The sequence below is a fragment of the Abramis brama genome, assembly GCF_963993115.1.
Source record: "Abramis brama genome assembly, chromosome: 24".
Classification (NCBI taxonomy): domain Eukaryota; kingdom Metazoa; phylum Chordata; class Actinopteri; order Cypriniformes; family Leuciscidae; genus Abramis; species Abramis brama.
Genome location: NC_139986.1, coordinates 15,919,613 through 15,943,125, shown reverse-complemented (window position 1 = coordinate 15,943,125; position 23,513 = coordinate 15,919,613). Strand labels below are relative to the sequence as shown.

The 23,513-nt window shown below is 36.5% G+C and overlaps 1 protein-coding gene across 1 annotated transcript in view; it reads left to right on the top strand.

Moving 5' to 3' along the window:
* Positions 1-23,513, top strand: part of cntnap2a (contactin associated protein 2a) — a 401,654-nt gene that overhangs the window by 151,448 nt on the left and 226,693 nt on the right. Inside the window, exon 3 of the mRNA XM_084103264.1 lies at positions 13,126-13,319. Within this exon, the coding sequence (XP_083959390.1) occupies positions 13,126-13,319 (194 nt within the window). The remainder of the gene's footprint in view (positions 1-13,125; positions 13,320-23,513) is intronic.

The window sequence follows — 23,513 nt, the reverse complement described above, 5'->3', positions numbered from 1 at the left end:
TATGGTGAGTGGAGGAGAAACGGCCACATCTGAACCAAAGATGATATTCTTTTCTTTTCCGTTGAGAGTCTCGGTTCTAAGTTAAGTTTTGCTGCAAAGTTTCGGTCAACAGTTTAACAGCAAAGCCTACTTCCAACTTCAAACTTCATCCACGAGACTTTTCATTCATCCGCCAACACACCAATTTGATTGGCCTCCCAAGAACGCTGTTCCAGAAGACAAGACCGCCAGCCAATCAACGAACCAGGGAAACCCCCTTTTTGAGCAAAGGATGCCGACAAAGGGAATCTACATGCAAGGAACACAAATGCAAGATATAAATTTAATAACCCCGCCTAAGGAACAATGGAAGGGTTAAATTGATGATTAATGGTTTGTTCAGGTCAGGTTTTACAAAGTGCACATAGAAACGTAGGATTTCATCATTTCACTCTTAAAACTCATTCCTTCCTCACTTTCTTTCTGCAACTCGTGTGAATGTGTGTTTGTGTTAGAAAGTAGTTTTATGTGTTAGAATACTCAATAAAGCCTTGTTTATATATTAGTTTATAAGAGAAGTGTCATGTGTTATGTGCTTACAAATTTTATGTCTTAAACTGCTGATCTAGTTACCTTGCTAATAAATAGTGTTTTCACTGTAGTTTGGATATTAATGCAGAGCTGCAGAGTTGATAGTTACTACCCGTTCAAGTGAACGCTGGATGATAAAATAAGTGATTCTTCCAAAATTCCCTATAAATTAATTAATTAATTCCCTTTGCAATAAATTGACCTGTTTCCCTTACGTATGTTATTTGAGATTTCAAGATTCCCCCATTCAAAGAGATAGGACTTGGTCTTGGATGCCTGAAATAGCTGCCCGGGGGTATTTCAAATATGGCCGCCGAGTGAACAGACTTTCCTTGAAAGGGACTTTGGTAATGCCAATATGTCAGCATCCAACATTCTGTCTCCACCAATGATGCATTATTTAGCCTTACTAATGTATTTTAAAGAGAGCACAAAATCAATAGAAAGCAGAATTGTTATTTATCTACTTTGATGGGTAAGAGTTGGTAGTGATATCCTCCTATATTCTTAATCCATCCCACCCACCCTTCCATCCATCCATCCATCTATATGATGGGAAGTCATATAATATACAGTCGATATCCTATAGCTTTGAGGTGTGATTTATTTATAGTACAAATAAAACATTTCTCAGTTTATATAAAGTCAAAATGTCAGACAGAACTTTAATATAATAATAACTGAACATAAAATTGAAAATAAGATGTTATAAAAACAGCATCAATACTTACAAGACTAAATAATTCCCAACACCCCCCCCCCCCTCTCTCTCTTTGCATTTTATTGCATGACATAAGTATTTGATACATCAGAAAAGCAGAACTTAATATTTGGTACAGAAACCTTTGTTTGCAATTACAGAGATCATACGTTTCCTGTAGTTCTTGACGAGGTTTGCACACACTGCAGTAGGGATTTTGGCCCACTCCTCCATACAGACCTTCTCCAGATCCTTCAGGTTTCGGGGCTGTCGCTGGGTAATACGGACTTTTAGCTCCCTCCATATATTTTCTATTGGGTTCAGGTCTGGAGACTGGCTAGGCCACTCCAGGACCTTGAGATGCTTCTTAAGAAGCCACTTCTTAGTTGCCCTGGCTGTGTGTTTCGGGTCGTTGTCATGCTGGAAGACCCAGCCACGACCCATCTTCAGTGCTCTTACTGAGGGAAGGAGGTTGTTGGCCAAGATCTTGTGATACATGGGCCTCATCCATCCTCCCCTCAATACGGTGCAGTCGTCCTGTCCCCTTTGCAGAAAAGCATCTCCAAAGAATGATGTTTCCACCTCCCTGCTTCACAGTTGGAATGGTGTTCTTGGGGTTGTACTCATCCTTCTTCCTCCAAACACGGCGAGTGGAGTTTAGACCAAAAAGCTCTATTTTTGTCTCATCAGACCACATGACCTTCTCCCATTCCTCCTCTGGATCATCCAGATGGTCATTGGCAAACTTCAGACGGGCCTGGACATGTGCTGGCTTGAGCAGGGGGACCTTGCGTGCGCTGCAGGATTTTAATCCATGACGGCGTAGTGTGTTACTAATGGTTTTCTTTGAGACTGTGGTCCCAGCTCTCTTCAGGTCATTGACCAGGTCCTGCCGTGTAGTTCTGGGCTGATCCCTCACCTTCCTCATGATCATTGATGACCACGAGGTGAGATATTGCATGGTGCCCCAGACCGAGGGAGATTGACCGTCATCTTGAACTTCTTCTATTTTCTAATAATTGCGCCAACAGTTGTTTCCTTCTCACCAAGCTGCTTGCCTATTGTCCTGTAGCCCATCCCAGCCTTGTGCAGGTCTACAATTTTATCCCTGATGTCCTTACACAGCTCTCTGGTCTTGGCCATTGTGGAGAGGTTGGAGTCTGTTTGATTGAGTGTGTGGACAGGTGTCTTTTATACAGGTAATGAGTTCAAACAGGTGCAGTTAATACAGGTAATGAGTGGAGAACAGGAGGGCTTCTTAAAGAAAAACTGGTAACCCTTCCTTTTACAGTCCCCTAATTACTAGGTATTTACCTGGTAAATATATGGTAAGTTATAATTGGTTATTGGTAATTACCACAGGTAACAAGAATGTAAATGCAGAGAAACTACAAACTAATTACTAGGTATTTACCGGGTAAATGTATGGTAAGTTATAGTTGGTTATTGGTAATTACCACAGGTAACAAATATGTAAATGCAGAGAAACTACAAACTAATTACTAAGTATTTACCTGGTAAGCATATGGTAAATTATAGTATTTTAGTGTGTAATTACTTAAGGTGATTAGTATGCAATTACAGAGAAACTACCAGGAAAAAAAAACCCCACTGTTAAATATCAACTCAACAAAGTACTGTGCACTTTAAATATCAACTCAACAAAGTACTGTGTACTTGTTACCGGTTTAGGTTGGTAATAACTCAGATTTAATTATGTACTTCCTCAGAATGTAGGCAGCCAATTTTTAGAAACACCTCCAGTATTACCCATCAATTCAAGTTAGGTTTGTAGTTATCCTAGGGTTATGTTGGTAACAGTCCATGTTTATTTATTACTATCTTGAAATTAAGACGGTAGTTTCCAGTAACTTACCTTGTCTTACATAGTTGTTGTTCATTGCTACACCCATTTATAGAGGGTTTATCAAATAATTTACCTTACACTTACCTGGTAGCTACCCCGCAGGAACAGTTTTCCCTAATGTCATGGCACATCTTAAATACTGGGTATGTTCTTGCAGATGTTTTTACAATTTACTCGGTAAGTAAAGTGCAACTGTACTGTAAAATGAAGCCTTGTTTATTTCCATGGTATTACCGGAATTGTACCATATAACCTGATCATTCCCTTTTCCATATAGTCACAATTTTTTACCTCGTATGTCCTGCAACGTTACCAAGGAAAACATGACAATTTACTCAGTAAGTAAAGTGCAACTGTACTGTAAAATGAAGCCTTGTTTATTTCCATGGTATTACCGGAATTGTACCATAGGCTATAACCTGATCATTCCCTTTTCCATATAGTCACAATTTTTTACCTTGTATGTCCTGCAACGTTACCAAGGAAAACATGACAATTTACTCAGTAAGTAAAGTGCAACTGTACTGTAAAAGGAAGCCTTTTTATTTCCATGGAATTACTGGGAACAACAACTACCGTCTTAATTTCAAGATAGTAATAAATAAACATGGACTGTTACCAACATAACCCTAGGATAACTACAAATCTAACTTGAATTGATGAGTAATACTGGAGGTGTTTCTAAAAATTGGCTGCCTACATTCTGAGGAAGTACACAATTAAATCTGAGTTATTACCAACCTAAACCGGTAACAAGTACACAGTACTTTGTTGAGTTGATATTTAACAGTGGTGTTTTTTTCCCCTGGTAGTTTCTCTGTAATTGCATACTAATCACCTTAAGTTACACACTAAAATACTATAATTTACCATATGCTTACCAGGTAAATACTTAGTAATTAGTTTGTAGTTTCTCTGCATTTACATACTTGTTACCTGTGGTAATTACCAATAACCAACTATAACTTACCATATATTTACCCGGTAAATACCTAGTAATTAGTTTGTAGTTTCTCTGCATTTACATACTTGTTACCTGTGGTAATTACCAATAACCAACTATAACTTACCATATATTTACCAGGTAAATACCTAGTAATTAGGGGACTGTAAAAGGAAGGGTTACCGAAAAACTAACAGGTCTGTGAGAGCCGGAATTCTTACTGGTTGGTAGGTGATCAAATACTTATGTCATGCAATAAAATGCAAATTAATTATTTAAAAATCATACAATGTGATTTTCTGGATTTTTGTTTTAGTTTCCTCTCTCACAGTTGAAGTGTACCTATGATAAAAATTACAGACCTCTACATGCTTTGTAAGTAGGAAAACCTGCAAAATCGGCAGTGTATCAAATAATGGGGTTGTTCTAGTTTAGTAGATTTTTTCCATTACATTGTTTCCATCGTTTTGTCTAGTCTACTGTATATAGGACAGGCCAGAACTTTAATTTATGCTGCCTTTGTGTATTATAAAGTATAGAAATGGGCCTACATGATCCCATTTTCCCCTCCTCAAGAACAAAGGTGAAATTCTGACTATGTGTTCATGCTGTTCATTAGATCTTTTTAGAAGCATAGTGCTTTAATACGCATTTATGACACAGCTCACACATCTTTCACTCAGTCTCCCAAAGACCTTGACACTATATGAAACACATCCATCCAGGGTTCGAAATGACTTAGGACTCTTGGGGGGTCCCCTAAAATTTAATTATTAAATTATTAAAAATTCTGAAGACTACCTTGCTACACTATATACTGTAGGCAAAATTATATGGACCAATGTTGAAGGTGGGATAATGGTCTTGGGATGTCAGAAATGATGTGTTATAAAGTCAGAATTGCGTGAAATAAAGTCAAAACTGTGTCTTATAAAGTCAGAATTCTGACTTTTTTTCTCGCAATTCTGACATCTTTTCTCAGAATTGTGAGATATAAACTAACAATTGTGAGATATAAAGTCCAATTCTAAGGGAAAAAAATACAGATTTTTTTTTTTTTTTACCTCAGAATAGTTTATATCTCGCAATTCTGACTTTATAACACGCAATTGCGACTGTATATCATGCAATTCTGACTTTATATCTCCAAATTGCGTATTATAAAGTCAGAATTACGAGATATAAAGTCGCAAAAGTTATATTCCTCGCAATTGCGAGTTTATATCTCATAATTTTGACTTTATAACACGCAATTTTGACTTATTAACACACAACTGCAACTTTATATCACGCAATTCTGACTTTATAACCTGCAATTGCGACTTTATATCACGTAGCCTAATTCTGAGATAAAAAGTCGCAATTAACGTTACCTTTTTTATTTTTCACTCTGTGGCGGAAACAAGCTTCCATAGTCTGCTGTTAGCTGGCAGATCATTTGGCTTCATACACATACAGCTAGCAAGAAACGTTGACAAACGTACTCTTCTAATCATTGCACTGGGTATCTAGTTAATGCAACTTTTGATATAGGAACTCGAACTCCTAATATTTTACTATAAGCAATTATGGAGATATAGACATAATCGAAGCACTTACAGGATTTTCATTCAGGATTTCACTCTTTGTGAGGTTTCGTTTTGCCGCGTTCAGCTACAGTGCGTGTCTGCGGGAGCACCACAACAACAATCTGTGACACTGTATAGGAACTTACTCGGCTAATAGCTGCCCTGATTGCTGCCTCGCGCTAGGAAATAAAATAATTACTGTTATAAATATAAAACGTCACTAAAGACCCTTTTCACAATCATTTTTAATGTTAAAATATATTTGTCGGGGACCCCCCAAAATCCAAAAATAAATTCTTATGGGGGGTCCCTAATGACTTATGGAGGGTCCGGGACCCCTCCAGACCCCCCTCATTTCGAACCCTGCATCCATCACTTCACATTTTTCATATGGATTTACATCAGCAAATGGCCTGTTGAAGGTCAGCTGTAATCACATTGCTGTGGTGTGTGAGATGCACACAGTCATTTCGGGGCCCACCCTCGGCATCATCTCAAATCCATACATCAGGTTTGAGACTTGTTTGCAGGTTTGAGTCCTCCGCGTTCATTCAGCAGGAAGGGCATTTATTTAGCAGCAGTTCATCTGTGAGATGAATCTGAGTGAAAGGTCAAATCTCGTTTCATCAGAAACCTGTTTGGCCCTCACAGCTGGAGATGGGAAGGGACAGGTGGCTGTATGTGGGAAACAAAATAGCCTGTTGGAAACTAATGAGAGGGAGAGGTGGGAAAACTGAGGTGAATGACAGAGGGGTAGAAAGGTTCAGTCCCCCAGCATTCAGTCATGTACCCCAAGCTCAGCTGAATACCAATGTGTCCATGCATGAGATCGAGACTAATATAAGGAATGTGAGCAGTGATCCATGTCCTTTATTTCCCTTTCTCTTTCTTTCTCCTTCTGCATTCTTATGAAGTTAAAATTAGTTTCCTGGGAATATTTTTCTCTGTCTATATATATATATATATATATATATATATATATATATATATATATATATATATATATATATAATATATATATATATATATATATATATATATATATATATATATATATATATATATATATATATATATAATATATGTACACACAACTTCCCACATTCTGCCAAAAACTTCATTCTGTCCTTGATGTTTTTCTGAGACAGCAATGGCTTTTTTAGTAGTCGATTTGCTTAAATTTTGCTAATGTCTTGGCAAATAATTTGTGGATACAACAGTTTGTTCTGGTTCTCGAATCTGATTTGCTGAGAGCCTTTTTCAGCCATACGATACGGTATCGCCACTGGAACCGTTTTACTGTTTCACTCCGCTTTCAGCATTTCTCTCTGCTGTTATGTAGATAGTAGTGTCCCAGAATTGGGAGCTTTTTCCCGCGTCCCGCAAGACGTAATCAGTGTCCCAGATTTCAATAATGTCTGTTTTATTTATTTCTTCCCTGAAATTACAATACCAAAAATATAGCTGCAAGCAGCGATGTGGGGCCAAACCCCTGAAGCAGCTGCAACAGCTGTGCAGAGCAGGAAGAGCAAAAACAGCAGAAATTTAACATACATGAAAAGACAGCTGGTTCAGAAATTCAGGTGAAAATGAACTCAAAATGAACAGACGTTCAGATGAGAATGATACACAGAATGAACAAAAACATACTTATTTCTAATCCAAGAGAAAGAGATTAGTACAACGCTTGAATAATAAAGTAATCAAAATGACACAGTATTCCACACAATTTTTCTAATGTCGTCCCACGCGGGACTTGAACCCACTATCTTGATCAGATGCCTTTCACTTATCTCGTTGTGCCACTGGGAAGACACGCATTCACCAAGATGCCGATGTTCCATAATTCAAGTGAGAATCAACTCAAAATGAATAGCTTTAATATGCGCCACATGTCTTATTTATTGAGTTCCTTCTCAGATAGACACCATGTCTGTAACTGAAGCACCTTTGCACCACTTCTGGCCACAGTATCTATTGCGGTATGGCCATGTGCCACACAAGATTAGAAACCCACGACCTGAATGGTTTGGGGCACATGGTTTAGCAGCTTGTGCCACTCAGTTGATGCTGACTTACCAAAATGCAGAGGAGAGGAAGTGTAAGAATTAGTACACAAAAGCATGTTAACCAGATTAGCATGCTAAGCTATCTTAATGCTAATGTAGTTTATGGTTAACCTGGTAGCTGAAGAGTCACAATGCATTTGTAAAGTGTAGCATTTAATATCATGATATTCTCAGAGTGAGCCCATACATGTGTGTGTCAAATTGTGTTTTATAGTTATAGACATTAATATGTATGAGAGCATAAAAAATGACCCATGGGCGACTTTGATTGGATTTTTTTGCCACTTACTATCAAAATTTTGACATTTGGATATTAGTGTATAGCCAATGATCTATGTTTTCAAACTTCCTATGGTGGTTTCGTCTCGATCGGTCTAACGGTTTCGAAGATATTGGCAAATGCTTTTTAAGCGCTAAATCTCAATGCTACACAAACAGTAAGGTGAAACCTAGCATGTTTGGTATCTTTGGATTAGACAAGGATTCAGGAACCTAAGGAGATGACTCGCGTGAAAATAAGTCAACCACACCTAGAGTTATAAGCATTTGAAAAATAAATTTTACCACTAGGTGGCGCTGGTTCAAAACTTATCAGGCTCCTTCAGGGCATCGTATTGATGATCCATACCGAGTTTTGTAACGATACATTCATGCGCTCATAAAATACAGCATTTTGGTACAAAATTCTAAACGGCCAACGTCCAAAATGGCCATTTTTCGTATCTCCGGACCAGTGGGTGGTGCTGTGCCGAAACGCAGCATGTCACCTCAGGTCATGCTTGTGATGACATGTACCAAGTTTGTTCCGAATACGATAAAGCGTTGTGGAGATACAACCTTAAGTCTGTTTTCGCAAGCGCTACAAAAATTAGTTTGCGCAGTATATGAGAACGGTTTGACAAATCAACTTGAATTCCATATTTTTTTGTCGGCATGGTCTGAAGATGATCTGGTTAAATTTTCGTGAAAATCGGAGCAACCGTCTAGGAGGAGTTCGAAAAAGTAGGTTTTTCAGAGAATTCAAATTGGCAGAAAGATTTTCATGACAGTAAATGACGTCATAGGATGCATTCTAATTGGCTTGAAGGAATCAGAGGAAATAAGACTTTTGTTTCTAGCCTTTATGGTTCAAAAGTTATTAACATAAACATGAGTGAAACTTTGGACAGTTGGTGGCACTAGAGGGATTGAGTTAGAGACTCCAAATTTGGTGACTGTTCAGACTGTCCTCTATCAGTGTGCAAAATTATATACATATATATACATTACATCGTCGCTTTCAGGCGGAAATCTCGTATGTCCAAATTTTGTCAATTTCATATTTTTTCACAAATCGATGCTATTGGTCAGTCCCCACGTGGTTCTGTTATTTTACAAATTATTAACCAATCTAAAGTGTTGAAAATAGCTTGAGAGCAAATCTCTTAACTCCATTGGACACTTCAACTGTTTAATGAATCCTTGTAACTCTTCTTCACTCGCGGCGGGAGCCTCCGCGGCATTTTGTCTCCTCAAGATTGAAAGTCGCAACGATTAAGAAATCCTCGTCGAGCAACACGTAAAGCAAGCCTTAACTCTGATATCAAACTATGATATCAGTTATTGATGTATTTTAAATGTCTACTTATTGCTAAGCTTATTATTACTAGGCTTATTATATGTGTGCATTGAAGTTTTAAAATGTATCTAATATAATACTTGAATTGAATTAAATGTTTTGGATACCAGCATTAAATTATTGTTTTTATTATTATTTTACTGACTCGAAGTTGGCACTGTGCATGTAAAATATCCCAAGTAGCAGGTTTTATTTATGGGAGAAAAAAGGTCTGTCTACTGGCGCCAAGTAAGCCTATCTTTGGATAACTATGTCTGTTTTTTAGACAATAACGAGTGAAAATAGTTAGGTTAGATACATTTGAATGGGCCTGTTTTGTTAAAAATCGATAGCTGTAATGCTTCAGTGCAGAAGGAAGCCTGTGAGCCACAAAGGTAAGTTTGCATGCAGATTAGGCTAATTTCCGCCTATTAGACAGCCTAGTTACCTCATCGTTTTTTGTTCTGCTTCACTTATAGCTCTTAAACCTTTAAAATGGAGTTTAGGAAGATGTATGTAACCACAGTCGTTAGCTGTGGTTAACTATTGAAGCCTTTTCTCTTGTCAAAAGGCTCAACTCGACCGCCGATTTTGTTTGCGTGCAGGTTAATTTGCGCCTATTTTAGACAGCCTAGTATTTTGGTATTGCATCACTCATATCTCTTAAACGTTTAAAATTGAGTTTAGGAAGATGTATGTAACCACAATCATTAGATTTGAATACTGTAGCTCGTAAAGCCTCATCTCTTGTCAAAAGGCTCAACGCGACCGCAGACTTTGATGAACACTGCTGGCAGCAGCAAATCTCGTATCTCCGATTAAACATGATTTGGGGGAAATGTTGTGTTAATGTTGGTACACAACAGTATATGATAGCAATATAAGGTATAATACCAACTTTAACGATACAATGTTTAATAACTAAAAAAAATGCCGTTTTTTTAATTTCCTGAAAAATAATGGTTTTGGAGATGCGAGGATTCCGCCCGACAGCGACGATATACAAGTTATGATCATAACTTTCCCACAAGCGGTTGAATGGGCTGCCATAGACTACCGTACGAAAGAAGAAGAAGAATAGTAGGAACACCAACAATTTCAAGAGTTGCCTATGCACTTTCAGTGCTTGGCCCCTAATAAGAAATATAATAGTAAAAATTGTGATTGGCGTTTAAAAAGCCGTCATGTTAAAGTGGGAAAATAACCAACCAATGCATTCGTAGAAAGGATTTTTTCTGCTGATGACGACTGTGGATGAAGCAAAGGTACAATGTGGATTGTGGACTGGATAATTTATTTTTTACAATTTAGAAATAAATGGCTATTTTCTACCCTGATTTTAGTCCTCTGATTTGAACGCTCTGTTTGAAGTGGCGTGTCTGTTGTGATTCGCTAACATCTTTGCATATGAAATAAGCATTACATGTGGAACCCTCCCAAATACTTTTACTACATTTTTACTAGTACAGCTGTCGAGATTAACGAATCATGAAGTGTCGATTATAGCATTATATTTAGATCTATTCCCATCACATGAAAGGTTGCAGTGATGAGCACTGAGCAAATGACAGACAGTCTGTTGATCGTGTGAATGCAGTGATCTCATCATTGCAATGCGATTTCTGCAGTCTAATGAATGCTTTCACCATAAATAACAATGGAAACACAATTTAAAAACAGTAAGAGCTTCATTGTGCAGTGTAACAGCGTCAGGCAGGGTTAGACGAACATAATACAATTTATTTTTCATCTCTTCAGTTCTATTTTTTCTTGTTTGATCAGATTCATTGAGTGTTTTTATTTTTATTTTATCTCGACCTAACGTTACAACTCCAGGAGCTATTTTGTCTTTTGCCTACCCGTCTACCTATTTTATCCCCCTCTTTCTCAGAGTCTGGTGTCCTTCCAGTGCCCTTATTCTGCTCTCTTTATCTCCTCAGAACATCTGCCTTGGTGGCAGGTTGCAGGTGGCGGTGGAGTGGATGTCCCCTGGCTCCCTTACACTCTCTTAAGCTTCTGTCTTGTACTGATCCATGGACACCCTAAACTGCTGACCCTCACTTTATGTCCTCACTCTGACTCTCCCTTTGGCTGGCTGCAGTGCCATTCTGCTTTATGTTTACTATGAAGATAGTAAGGAACTTTATGGAGTGGATTTACTTCTAAGTAGGGATGTCCTGAGCCGATCTCAAGAATTGGCACCAGGGCCAATTAAGCTATTTTTTAACTGATCAGTATCGGCTATCCTAAATCCGATCCTTTACTTTACGTCAACTGTCACATAGATGTCATGCAGTAGGTGGCAGCATGCACCTTCAAGTGGATTTTCTAACCGCTATTAAAGGTGCAGTATGTAATATTGACAGCTAGCAGTTGAAATGGGTACTGCAGTCCGAATTCAAAAAAATTGGAGAGTTGTTTGCCCCGCTCCCTCCTCCTCAGACTCCTCAGCTTGACGAGCCTTAAGTTGATCCGTTGATTTATCTGCGCTTTAATATGCCTCTCTGGTCATAGAACGTTTTAGATGGATGCTGAGGCTTTTTGGGTCTGGTAGAATCTGCTATCTCTGACCCTGTTCATTGCTGGCTTCCATGGCTGCAATACTCTGTGTTTTCCGCAAACTGGCAACCCGGGGTGTTGAAATAAGTTGCCCCTTTTTTTACATTTGAGCCACTGAGAAACTCTCTGCACATCCCGTTATACACTGGATTGGGTTTAATGATTCAGATCGGTTCGGGGGCACAAAACAATTAGTTGGGACCTAAATATCAGCTTTGCATTTAGGCACTCTCAGCTTAAACAATGTCCAATTCATGTTTGTCATACCAATACAAATACAGATACATAAATAAAAAGGCTTCACTATATAATATAGTATTCATATCTGGGTGTTTTTTATGGGCACTTTTTGTTTATTTATTTGTTTGTTTATTTATTAAAAACATTTCTGAAAGTCATGAAAATTCCCACAATATTCCACCATATCTCAAATGATGTGTTGTGCTTACTATTATTTTGTGATGGAAATGACACTTTTAACACTTTTAGTATAAAACAGACAGAAAGAAGACCCTCTTATGATAAAACGATTTAAAGTAAACTCTTTGAAGCTAATATGAAGGTTGCATTTATGATTTTGATGTGTTGTAGCCTGTAATATTTTATTTTATTTTATTTTCAATACATTGTACCTCTGTGTTAAAGATATGATTAAAAAAACAAAAACAAAAAAATATTCCTGCGGTAGAAAATGTTGAAATGCAAATTATTATTATTTCATATGCAAAGATAGGCTATGAAGGAGGCTCTATGTGTTCATAATGCAGGCCTGAAGTAAGAATTACATGAGGGGTTGAAAAGGGGTCATGAAGGCACAGGGAGGCATTATATTATTATATATAATATTAATATAATATTAATGGTTGGATTTACGATATTTAATGATCCTTCAAATATCCCTTTAACAAATGTTCAAAAGCTTCCAGCTAAAAGCACAGATAAAACATCTGTAAGGCAATCTGTTCTTTAGACTTCCAAGAGAAGAGAATAATACAGATGTTCCTCTTGAATATATCCAGTTAGTTCAATAGACCCAACACCATAACAGATTATCTTTGATAAATTACAAAGCTCTTGTAGATTATCGACCCATTCAATTTGTACCCTTAAAAAAAAACATTGAAAAGAACATGTATAACAAAAAATCTAAAACATTTGTTCCTGTTCTGTTTTCCTCAGTCCCCTGTGTGACACAACCACAAAGATTTTAGATCAATACAACAAGATGCTGAGTATTGTGCTCTTTCTCTAGGTGCGGGGGGCTGGTCTCCGTTGGACAGTGATCATTACCAGTGGCTGCAGATCGACCTGGGAAGCAGAAAACAGGTCACAGCCATCGCCACGCAGGGTCGATATAGCAGTTCTGATTGGACAACACGCTACCGGCTGCTCTACAGTGACACAGGCAGAAACTGGAAACCATACCATCAAGATGGCAACATCTGGGTGAGTATCATAATCATTCATATACTGTCATTTTTAGTGTTGGATACAATTGTTCAAAGGTTTGGGTCGGTAAGATTTGATTCTTTCCATTCTGATATGCTGATGTTGTCACGTATGGGTGGTATATAAACACACGACAAAGAAGATGAATCACAAATCAAATCTTTACTAGATAATCCATAAGACGAACACAGAGGCAGGCAGGAACATAGCATAACACGTATACACTGACAAGATCGGACAAAGGACTGAACGACACAGGGAGTATATATGTTACCGGCAAAGTGTGAAATCCCGGTATTGTATAGAATGCCTAGGCAATGTATAGAATTCCTGATGTTTTTTGCAAAAAATACATTACCTAATTCTATACATTACCTAGGCATTCTATAGAATGCCAGATTACACACTTTGCCGGTAACATATATACTAGAACTAATGAGATAAGTGATAACCAGGGCACAGGTGAATGACATTGCTAATTAGACAGACTGGGGAAAACTAGGTCACAGGGACTGAACCAAAAACACTCAAGACAGAGCATACATGCAACAGATGTGGTGCTCAGGAAATATTTTGTATTATCAATGTTGAAAATAGTTCTGTAACATTTTGTTATAAAACCATGATATTTTTTTTTTTTTAAGGATTATTTGATGAATAGAAAATTCAAAATAACACTGTTTATGAGAAATAAAAATCTTTTGTAACATTTGAAATAAATATATTTTGTAACTTACTGAAAATATAATTTGAATGATTATTTAAAGTTTTTCTCTCCCCCCATTTTTCACTGGCTCTTCTTGATCTTAGTGTTCTAGTACTTTATACTGACACCTACAGTAGTAGTCAGTGGATGCATGGTGATTGTTTACTAAAGGCTGTTTCTTCAGGACAAAACTGTTTGTTTGTCTTTTGTTTTGTTCCTTTTGGTTTATATTGCTTGTTTTGTTTGCATGTACTTATATTTGTTTTTACCTTGCGCACTGGCTAAATGTTATATTGTATGTTGTGGTAACTTCCAAATTGCAAAATGCCTCGTCATTGTCTTGTGTTTTTGACATGGCAGCTCCTTTGAGTTGATGACCCACTTCATGTAGAATAAAACAACTTTTTCTTGAAGATTGATACAGTATGACCGGGGTGTTCATCATGGATCTTTGTTCACATTTTAATCAAATTGATGTTTAGTTGTTTACATATAAAGCTTTTTTTTTAGACAGTAGCATCTTTAATGTGTGGAATGTTATGAATTACAAAATGAAATCAAGATTCAAGATTGGTCCTTGACATATTCGTAAGACATTGTGGTTATGGTGGCAGGATGTTAGCATACCTCTTCCACATACTGAGCTCACCAAGGACGACTGAAGATCAATGAGTCAAGAGGATGCTTTGATTTCTTCCTGGGTGCTTTAATCAACAGTAAGCAATCAAGGAAGCACTTAGATCCAGAAAAAGACGGTTTCACAGACTGATTTCAGGCTGATGTACCACTGTGCTTAGTATCCACAGCAGAGGGGAGAGGAATTATTACTGGACCAACCAGCAATCCACACAGGGTGGTCTTAAAGGGGAATCGTTATTGTCTTTTATCTTGCACCAACTTATTTTTGCTCTTGGACATTCTCAGCTCACTTCAGATGATTTCATCATTTGATCTATCCAAGTTTGACGTTGAGACTAGACTTTAGACTAGGTAAAAACAGTTGGAAGAAAAGGTTCTATATATTCTGCTTCTCTCGATTAATTAAAAATTATCTGCACAATATTTGCCCCTCTGATTATTTGTCCAGAAAACATTTTTTTATTTCCATTCTCTTGCATCCTGCTTTGGGTTGCCAGATGTCAAGGTAATAAATCTCCCAAACGGGGATTTTCTCTTAAAAAGATAATTCTGCCCATTGAGCGGTATGGTCCCATATATGGGATTTTATTTCTGTGCCCCTGAGAGTATGGTCCCACATATGGGATTTAGAATGTACAGTGACGTCACATAACTGCCAGATTCAAACTGTGCTAGAGATGGACGCGCTAAGCGCTTGTCATATATCACAACTATGCAGTGTTTTCAACCACATAATGGTTAACCTTTATTTTAGGTTTCAGACATTTAAATAGACATAAGCACTAGTGAAACAATTCATTTTGAGTTTGTAAAATACACACTGATGTCTATGGAAGCAGCAATAACAATCTATTCAAATATAATTTGCAGACATGTTTTATTCATATCAGACACACATAGTGGAAGTAACTATAAAGTTGACTCTATTCTTCTCTCAGTTTACCGGCCACTTCCTTGCATGTATTTTGGGAGAAACTGATGAATTCACGTACTGTAAATCCAACTGACAGGACTCTGAACTGCGGCGCAAACAAACATGGCGGCGCCCACGTTATAGATCCAAGATCAAGATCATTTATAAAGGCTTTTTAAACGACAAAACACACTCACTTGCACGTATTTGAGAATCGAAATATCAGATAGTTGATGACATGGTAAGCAAGTTTGTGAATATTTTGAATAAAAAAGGAAAAGGAAATAAAAGTTATACATCTGTCATACAGTGTTATTGTGTCTGCGGTGTGTCACGTGACAAGCATGACACGTTGCCATGGAAACAAGAAGGGGAAACGTTCTAAAATAACGGACGCCTTAAAAACTCACTCTGGTCAGTTAAAAATTTTAAACTTACTCGTGAAAGGGTTAATATTCTCAATCTGGCAACCATGCACACACTCTCTCTGCACTGCAAAAAAAACAAACAAGTGCTGATGGTCCGACAACACCGACAAACGTGAATGTTAAAGTTTAAGGATTGTGAGATTCTAATGAAAGCCAGTATGCTAATAAATCTGCGAGCAAACCTTATCTGTGACGAACTGTAATAAATCCAAACATGATTCTTGCCCATGACAGTGTATTTTCTAAGGCTACAACAACTAATCAATAATAATCAATAATGAAAATAATCGACAACGAATTTGATTAATCGCATATATGCACTGTGCACCGAAAACATCCTGGAATTACGTCCCTTTACTGCAGTGCATAATGCATTTCTATGGACATAACACATCTGAAAAATACCGGAGGGCACAGAGCTGCTGCGGGACAAGTGCATGACCCCAGTTTTCCCTCACATAACTTACATTTGAATGCTAAATCCTTATCTGTAAATGTTACAATGTCACAAAAGTATTTCCATTTTGCAAAAAGGCTATCAGTCGATCATCAAAAATAAAAATTTGTCAGTCATCACTTCAGCTGAGGTTTTTAATCTCAATCTGTTCTTCACCCAAAGCAATGGCCTCAGAAGACTGTATAAATCACAGAAGTACAATGGACTTCTTTTAAAATGCTTGTCTATTTTTTTAAACTGACAGTAAAAGTGAATGTAAAAGAACAGCTCAGACTTTATGTTCCACAGAAGACAGAACATATTACAGGAATTGAATGACATGATGACAGGTATTATTTTTATTTTAACCATAAAAGTTTAGCCTTGGGTAATTTAATCCACTTTAATAAGTTGAATATGATGCCAGAGTGACATTTAAAAGTCATCTGAAAAGTCGTGCGAATCAAGAGTAACGTTTTGGTGGTGCAACGTTTCCTCATGAGAGCATGATGGATCCACTTACTATATTCACCTTTGATTTGCCGCTTTACACCACCTTTAGTGATGAGTGTTCTTACGGCTGTTTTTGTCTTTGCTTTCAACAAGAAGCCTTTACAAGGGGAATGTAGCGTGTCAAAATGTTCATCAATATAGCTGATGGAAATGCTAATTATCTCTGTGTCGACACAATTTCCATTTAACTTTAGTGCATAAATTGTCGATACTTAAAGGGACACTAAAAGCTTGTTTGGAAACTCTTTTTCCACTTTTAATGAATAATTATCAACACTGTAATGCTGTAATTTATGTAGGGCTGTCAAAATTAACTTTACGTTAATTTTGCGCTTTATCTTTTTTCTTCAGTTTAACACATCCGTTTTTTTTCTGTCATCCTTTGGCTGTGCTTCAATATATGATCAGCCAGTATAATTCATTCAAGTGCTATTAAACCATTCAAGCGTGATAAGACGCAAAAAAAACAACTTAAATTTGCACTGGCGCGCTGTCTGTAAAATTTTGTTATCGACAAACAAATTAATGTGTGTAAAAAAAGTTTGCGAAATTTCCTGTCTCCAGTCTGTTTCCATTCAACTGGCCTTTCATCGCAGTGCATAATGACGTCATCCCTAAAATATTGCATTGTTGCATAAGTTTTGTATTGCTAAAACAATCTGCCCTTGAGCCGTTTCCATACATAATTTTGCATATATCGCAAATTATATCATATCTTTTGCATCTCAAATATTTGTAAATGTAGAGAGCAATGAGACTATTGAAATTCATTAGTTTACAGCTTACTATTTTCACAATAATATTATTGTATTAGGAAATATTAGGAATATCAGAAGACAACGGCGAAGTGGAGCAGCTTGTCGGATAGGACTGCATGTAACTGCCTTTGTGACAAAGCCATGGAAATGTGAAAATTTCATAGAATTTAGGGTCCATAAAAAGAGTTTGATACAGTGAAATGTTCAGTCTTTGCATATTGCAACTATCTTAAACGTAAGCTATCCTTGAACATGCAAGCAAGTCGCAGTTTGACGTGGCCGCAAACGCATATAGCCTTATCCAGATTATTCAAAGCAAAAAAAAAAGTTATTTGATCTGGTTTGATCAATAACATCAGATCGATCAAAAACATCAAATCGCAGCTGAAGCTTGCTTTATTCTCACATAACAATTCCAAAATTTGTTTAGTTTTTTGGATTCAACCCACTTTTTCCTCATTGGTTTAAGATCAAATGAAATAACGTATTAATTATTTATAAAAATTATATAATTATAAGTGTCATAAACCATGAAATTTAAACAGACTCGCGTTTTTGACATTTTCATTTTATTTACAGAAGTAACATTATTTACAGTTTAATTACAGAACAATGTGCGATTAATTAGTTCATTTTTATTTAATCAATTGACATCACTGAATTTAAGTAATGGTGAACATAATATGTGCTCTCTATTTTTTTACAGTTTATTGCATGACATTTTTTAATTGATTTGCTGTAATTTGACAGAATGCGTCTGTAAACTTTGCTGCTAGAATATATACTTTTTTTTCGTTTAACAGTATATATTGATGCATCAAATGTTGAGAAAAACTAGTTTGGAAACACTTCTTCTATAGAGAAAGGACTTTAATGCAAATAAATTTGGGTGTCATTACATAATTACACATTAAGGCACTGTTTTCTGTAATACATGTTTTATTCAAAGTCACAATTATCGTGGAATGTGTTAGCATTGTCATGATCACCACCTCAGCTCTCAGGCCTTTCCTATCATTAACCCTCCTTGCATTCTGCTCTACACACTTTTGGTTCTCAGTTGGAAAAGGGAATTAAGCTTTTTTCTACCCGTTCTGTGAACTGAAATGCCCTTGGATTCCAGTTCATCTCTACAAAATGTACAGGTCACTGTGCATTGCTGTTTAATTCTGGCTAGATCAATAGTTTTCGAACATTAAGAAGACCGAGGTGGGAATTAGGAATCGTTTCAGTTGCTACAGCAGTGTAAAATTGGCAATTCAGTATCAGGGAACTGTTGTCTAAAAGACTGACAAAAGAAATTCAAAGCAAACGTGAACAAACTCTTCATTAAAGCCCTATGGAGCGAATTATGTGCCATAATTTAACAAACAAATCCAGCATTTTGCAAACAAACTCAATCTACTTCGCAAAAGAAAACTCGACTCGCAAACAAACTCGATCCACTTTGCAAAGGAAAACTCGACTCGCAAACAAACAGAAAGCAATGTGCAAGCACAAAGGTCAGTTTGAGTGAAAATGCAGTGGAGTAACAAATATGTATTGTGTTTTACAAATATAAATAAATGAGTCAAGATAATACTTCACAAATATATACAAACCATCCTTCAAATTGCATGTAACCTTTGAACAAATACCAAATCTAGTGCATACAAATGCATATCTGTCTGTTATGATTGTGTGACACTTCGCTTTTTATGAGATCTCTCGGCTCGATTTTCTCACAAATGCGTCCAGGCAGATTTTCTCACAAATGCGTCCAGGCAGATTTTCTCACAAATGCAGTTGAGCAAAAAACAGTAGATGGCGCTAAACTAGAGGCTAATTTAGCGCTAGTCTCCCAGGAGAAGCACTGATTTGAAACTTGCCTTTGCCTACAGCTGAGGAAAACGACCGGTGAACGGGTGTGTTTCTGTCTTATTTGATCTATAATTAACCTTTTTGAGGTTTTCTCTTGCAAAATGTTTATTGCATATCTAGACAGAAATCCACATTAGCACTTAGTAGCACTTCACTCTCGGGGAATCTATAAGCTGAAAGCTCTGCCATCATGTTGCTTTTTGTCATTTTTTTTCTGCATCGGACTCATGCGACATTACTAAATTAGTGATTATGTCTACACTTGAACAAATCTATTTCTTTCGTTCTCCATAAATGAATGAGAACATTTCATTTAATTGAGCGGCGGGTTTCATTTGTGTGTCCAAAATAATAATTTGGGCACTGCATAGGCTACGTCACAGGCAAGTTAAGAAACAATTGTATATATTTTTTTATTTTTTTTCTCATTAATTATTTTATTACATAAACAGTTAAGCTGACTGAATTCCAACTAAATAAATAAATAAGTGGGACCCTCCTTTCAATTAAATTAAATGTTCTCATTAATTTATGGAGAACGAAAGAAATAGATTCGTTCAGTGTCCGATGCAGAAAAAAATGACAAAAAGCAACATGATGGCAGAGCTTTCAGCTTATAGATTCCCCGATCCTAGAGCGAGTGAAGTGCTACTAAGTGCTAATGTGGATTTCTATCTAGATATGAAGAGTTCAGATGCAAAAGCCTTTAAATGCCATCTGAAATTTTCTTATAGAATGATCATTTTTATCAAGCTCGTATATTTAAATTCAATAATTTCACTTAAATGGAAATGAAGATTACCTAATTATCATTTAAGTGAAATTACTGAACTTAAATATACAAGCTTGATAAAAATGATCATTCTAGAAAATTTCAAATGGCATTTAGAGGCTTTTGCATCTGAACTCTTCATATGCAATATACATTTTGCAAGAGAAAACCTCAAAAAGGTTAATTATAGATCAAATAAGACAGAAACACACCCGTTCACCGGTCATTTTCCTCAGCTGTAGGCAAAGGCAAGTTTCAAATCAGTGCTTCTCCTGGGAGACTAGCGCTAAATTAGCCTCTAGTTTAGCGCCATCTACTGTTTTAGAAGATGAAGTTGCTCAACTGCATTTGTGAGAAAATCTGCCTGGACGCATTTGTGAGAAAATCTGCCTGGACGCATTTGTGAGAAAATCGAGCCGAGAGATCTCATAAAAAGCGAAGTGTCACACAATCATAACAGACAGATATGCATTTGTATGCACTAGATTTGGTATTTGTTCAAAGGTTACATGCAATTTGAAGGATGGTTTGTATATATTTGTGAAGTATTATCTTGGCTCATTTATTTATATTTGTAAAACACAATACATATTTGTTACTCCACTGCATTTTCACTCAAACTGACCTTTGTGCTTGCACATTGCTTTCTGTTTGTTTGCGAGTCGAGTTTTCCTTTGCAAAGCGGATCGAGTTTGTTTGCGAGTCGAGTTTTCCTTTGCAAAGTAGATTGAGTTTGTTTGCAAAATGCTGGATTTGTTTGTTAAATTATGGCACATAATTCGCTCCATAAAGCCCTGCTAAATTAGCTTGATTGAGGAGCATATGTTTTTACATTCGGTTTGAAATCTGATTGCATTTCCTCTTGAAGATACTCACCACTCAAGGAAAACCAGTCTACCAATCATGGTTTCAATATTAAAGCAGCAATCAAAAGTAGACTTTCAAAATATCCAGAGTCCAATTGATTTATATGCAGTTCAGTTTTGGACTGGATAATTTTTTCTACTCCTGAATAATTTTCATCACATTTTGGGCCCTGCCTTTAATTATTTTTCTTTGACAGGCTTATATGCTTGAATATTAATTAAGGCCTTTTGTGTCAATGAATAATGGCTAGTTGTTGTGCTTTTATATGCCATGTGCGGAATTTTTAGCATTCTGTTCTGGTTCAAGGATGCATTTATGTGCATTTTGAATAGCTTTGAAAAAATGTTGAGACACTTTTCAATCATGCTGTTACTGTTTCCTCCCCCCCAACTCCTCCAAATAATTTCAGTTCAGGTTAAATGGCAGTTTGGCTTCAGGATTTGACAATGTGAAGAGATAGGAAAAGTGTATACTAGCGTGCAAAGTAATAGTCATATGCTATTTTTCACAAAATGACAAACTGCCATGTATTGTGGTGACATATGATGTCCTATGCCTTCAACGCTAAGCTATGTTCACATCATCAGTGAAGGTGCTCTTTGACTCAGCAATACATCTAATATTGTGACTTTACTTGATCCCTGATGTGAGATAAATAAGTCAACAATGATTTCCGGTTACCACAGATTCTTAAATGTGACGTTGACAAAGCAACCGTTTGGGATTTATGACATGTCAGAGAATTGCTCACAATAAAAAGTTCGCTTTATGTCCATGTAATTCATTGCTACTGTTCATCAGGGAAAGAAGACATTACTGACATGGTTGTTTATCTAGGTCAGACTTAGGGAATAATAAATTACCTCAGATTGTTCAAAAGATGAGCGAATGTATCTCTTTATGAAACCTCATTATTTCAGGAATGGCATGGAATGGTAATTTGTCTTTGCTTCAGTTGTGTTTTGAAATGCGTTTGTACTGGTCGAGCACATCTCTACCTTTTTTAGACAATGACTGCCTTATGTTAGATTTATTATCAATTTTGGCATTTATTATAGTCAATGAAATCATATTAAGGTCATAAACTAGTGTGTTTGCATAGCATTCCTCTTATACTATGGATACATTTTGCCCTTGTGACGTCTGTACATTGTATTTTTATACTATTTGTCACCAAATATTCACAGAAATTATTATTTTTTCTTATTATTTCCAGTGTTTTAAAGTTTAATGTTTTGATAGTGATAATAAGTGTTTTTAATCAAATAAAAAGTTGGTTAGTTTGCAGTACATATTAAATGTATGCAGTGCACTAATCTTTCTTATTAGTTGCTTATGACTCTGACTAGCACTGGCTAGAATAGATATATGGTTTATCGATCAGTACTTTTGTAATACTTAAGTACATTAAAATCAAGTTCTTTTGTACTTTTACTCAAGTAAAACTGAAAATTAGTACTTATTATTTTACTGTAGTAATATTTTAATTGAGTACTTCTACTCAAGTACTTGACTTTTGTACTTCCTCCACCGCTGCATACTTTTGCTTTAAAGAGAACCAAAGAGTGAAAAAGATTTAGAATCAGTGAATTTTCCTTTGTTGACTTGTTTGATGTTTCCTGCAAAGACCTTTGTGCATAACAGTTAAACTTTATGCCAATCAAACATGTGAACGCAAATGCTGCTAAAATGCTTTTGATCCAAACGTCTTTGAAATTGATCCATAAGAGATTATGTATTCCATTTCATAGCTGATTGACTAACAGAAAGCAATATAATCCCAGCTATGACTTTTGTGTCGTGTGTTGAATCTTTAATGAAAGCTTGACTGCTGTTAATATGATCTACAGTTTATAACAAATGTAAATGTATTTGTGCTTGAAACCTTGAGCTAATTTCAACTGATCTCTCTGCTATTTACAGTATTTGAAGACAATTAGACACTATTTAACTGCACATGTCCTGGTTTATTTTTAAAATGACTTTAATTACTTGTGAGCAGACAGATGTAATCTTCGAACCTTTACGCCACAGCTCACTTTACCTCTCCGTGTGACTGCTTTATTTTATATTTACACCTTGTTCTATTTAACTCTATAGCCCAGGGTTCAATGCTGTGCATGCATTATTAGCCAATGAGTCTTCAGTGTCGCCCAGCTGGAATGTCTATACTGTTGTGACTGTGACTGAATGGTGTCTTGCTTAACATTTACAAATAATATTATTTATGGATTTACATGGAGAATATTTGCATACTCTGTGGTTTACAATATACAGACCCTTTCCAAAAAATTATAAT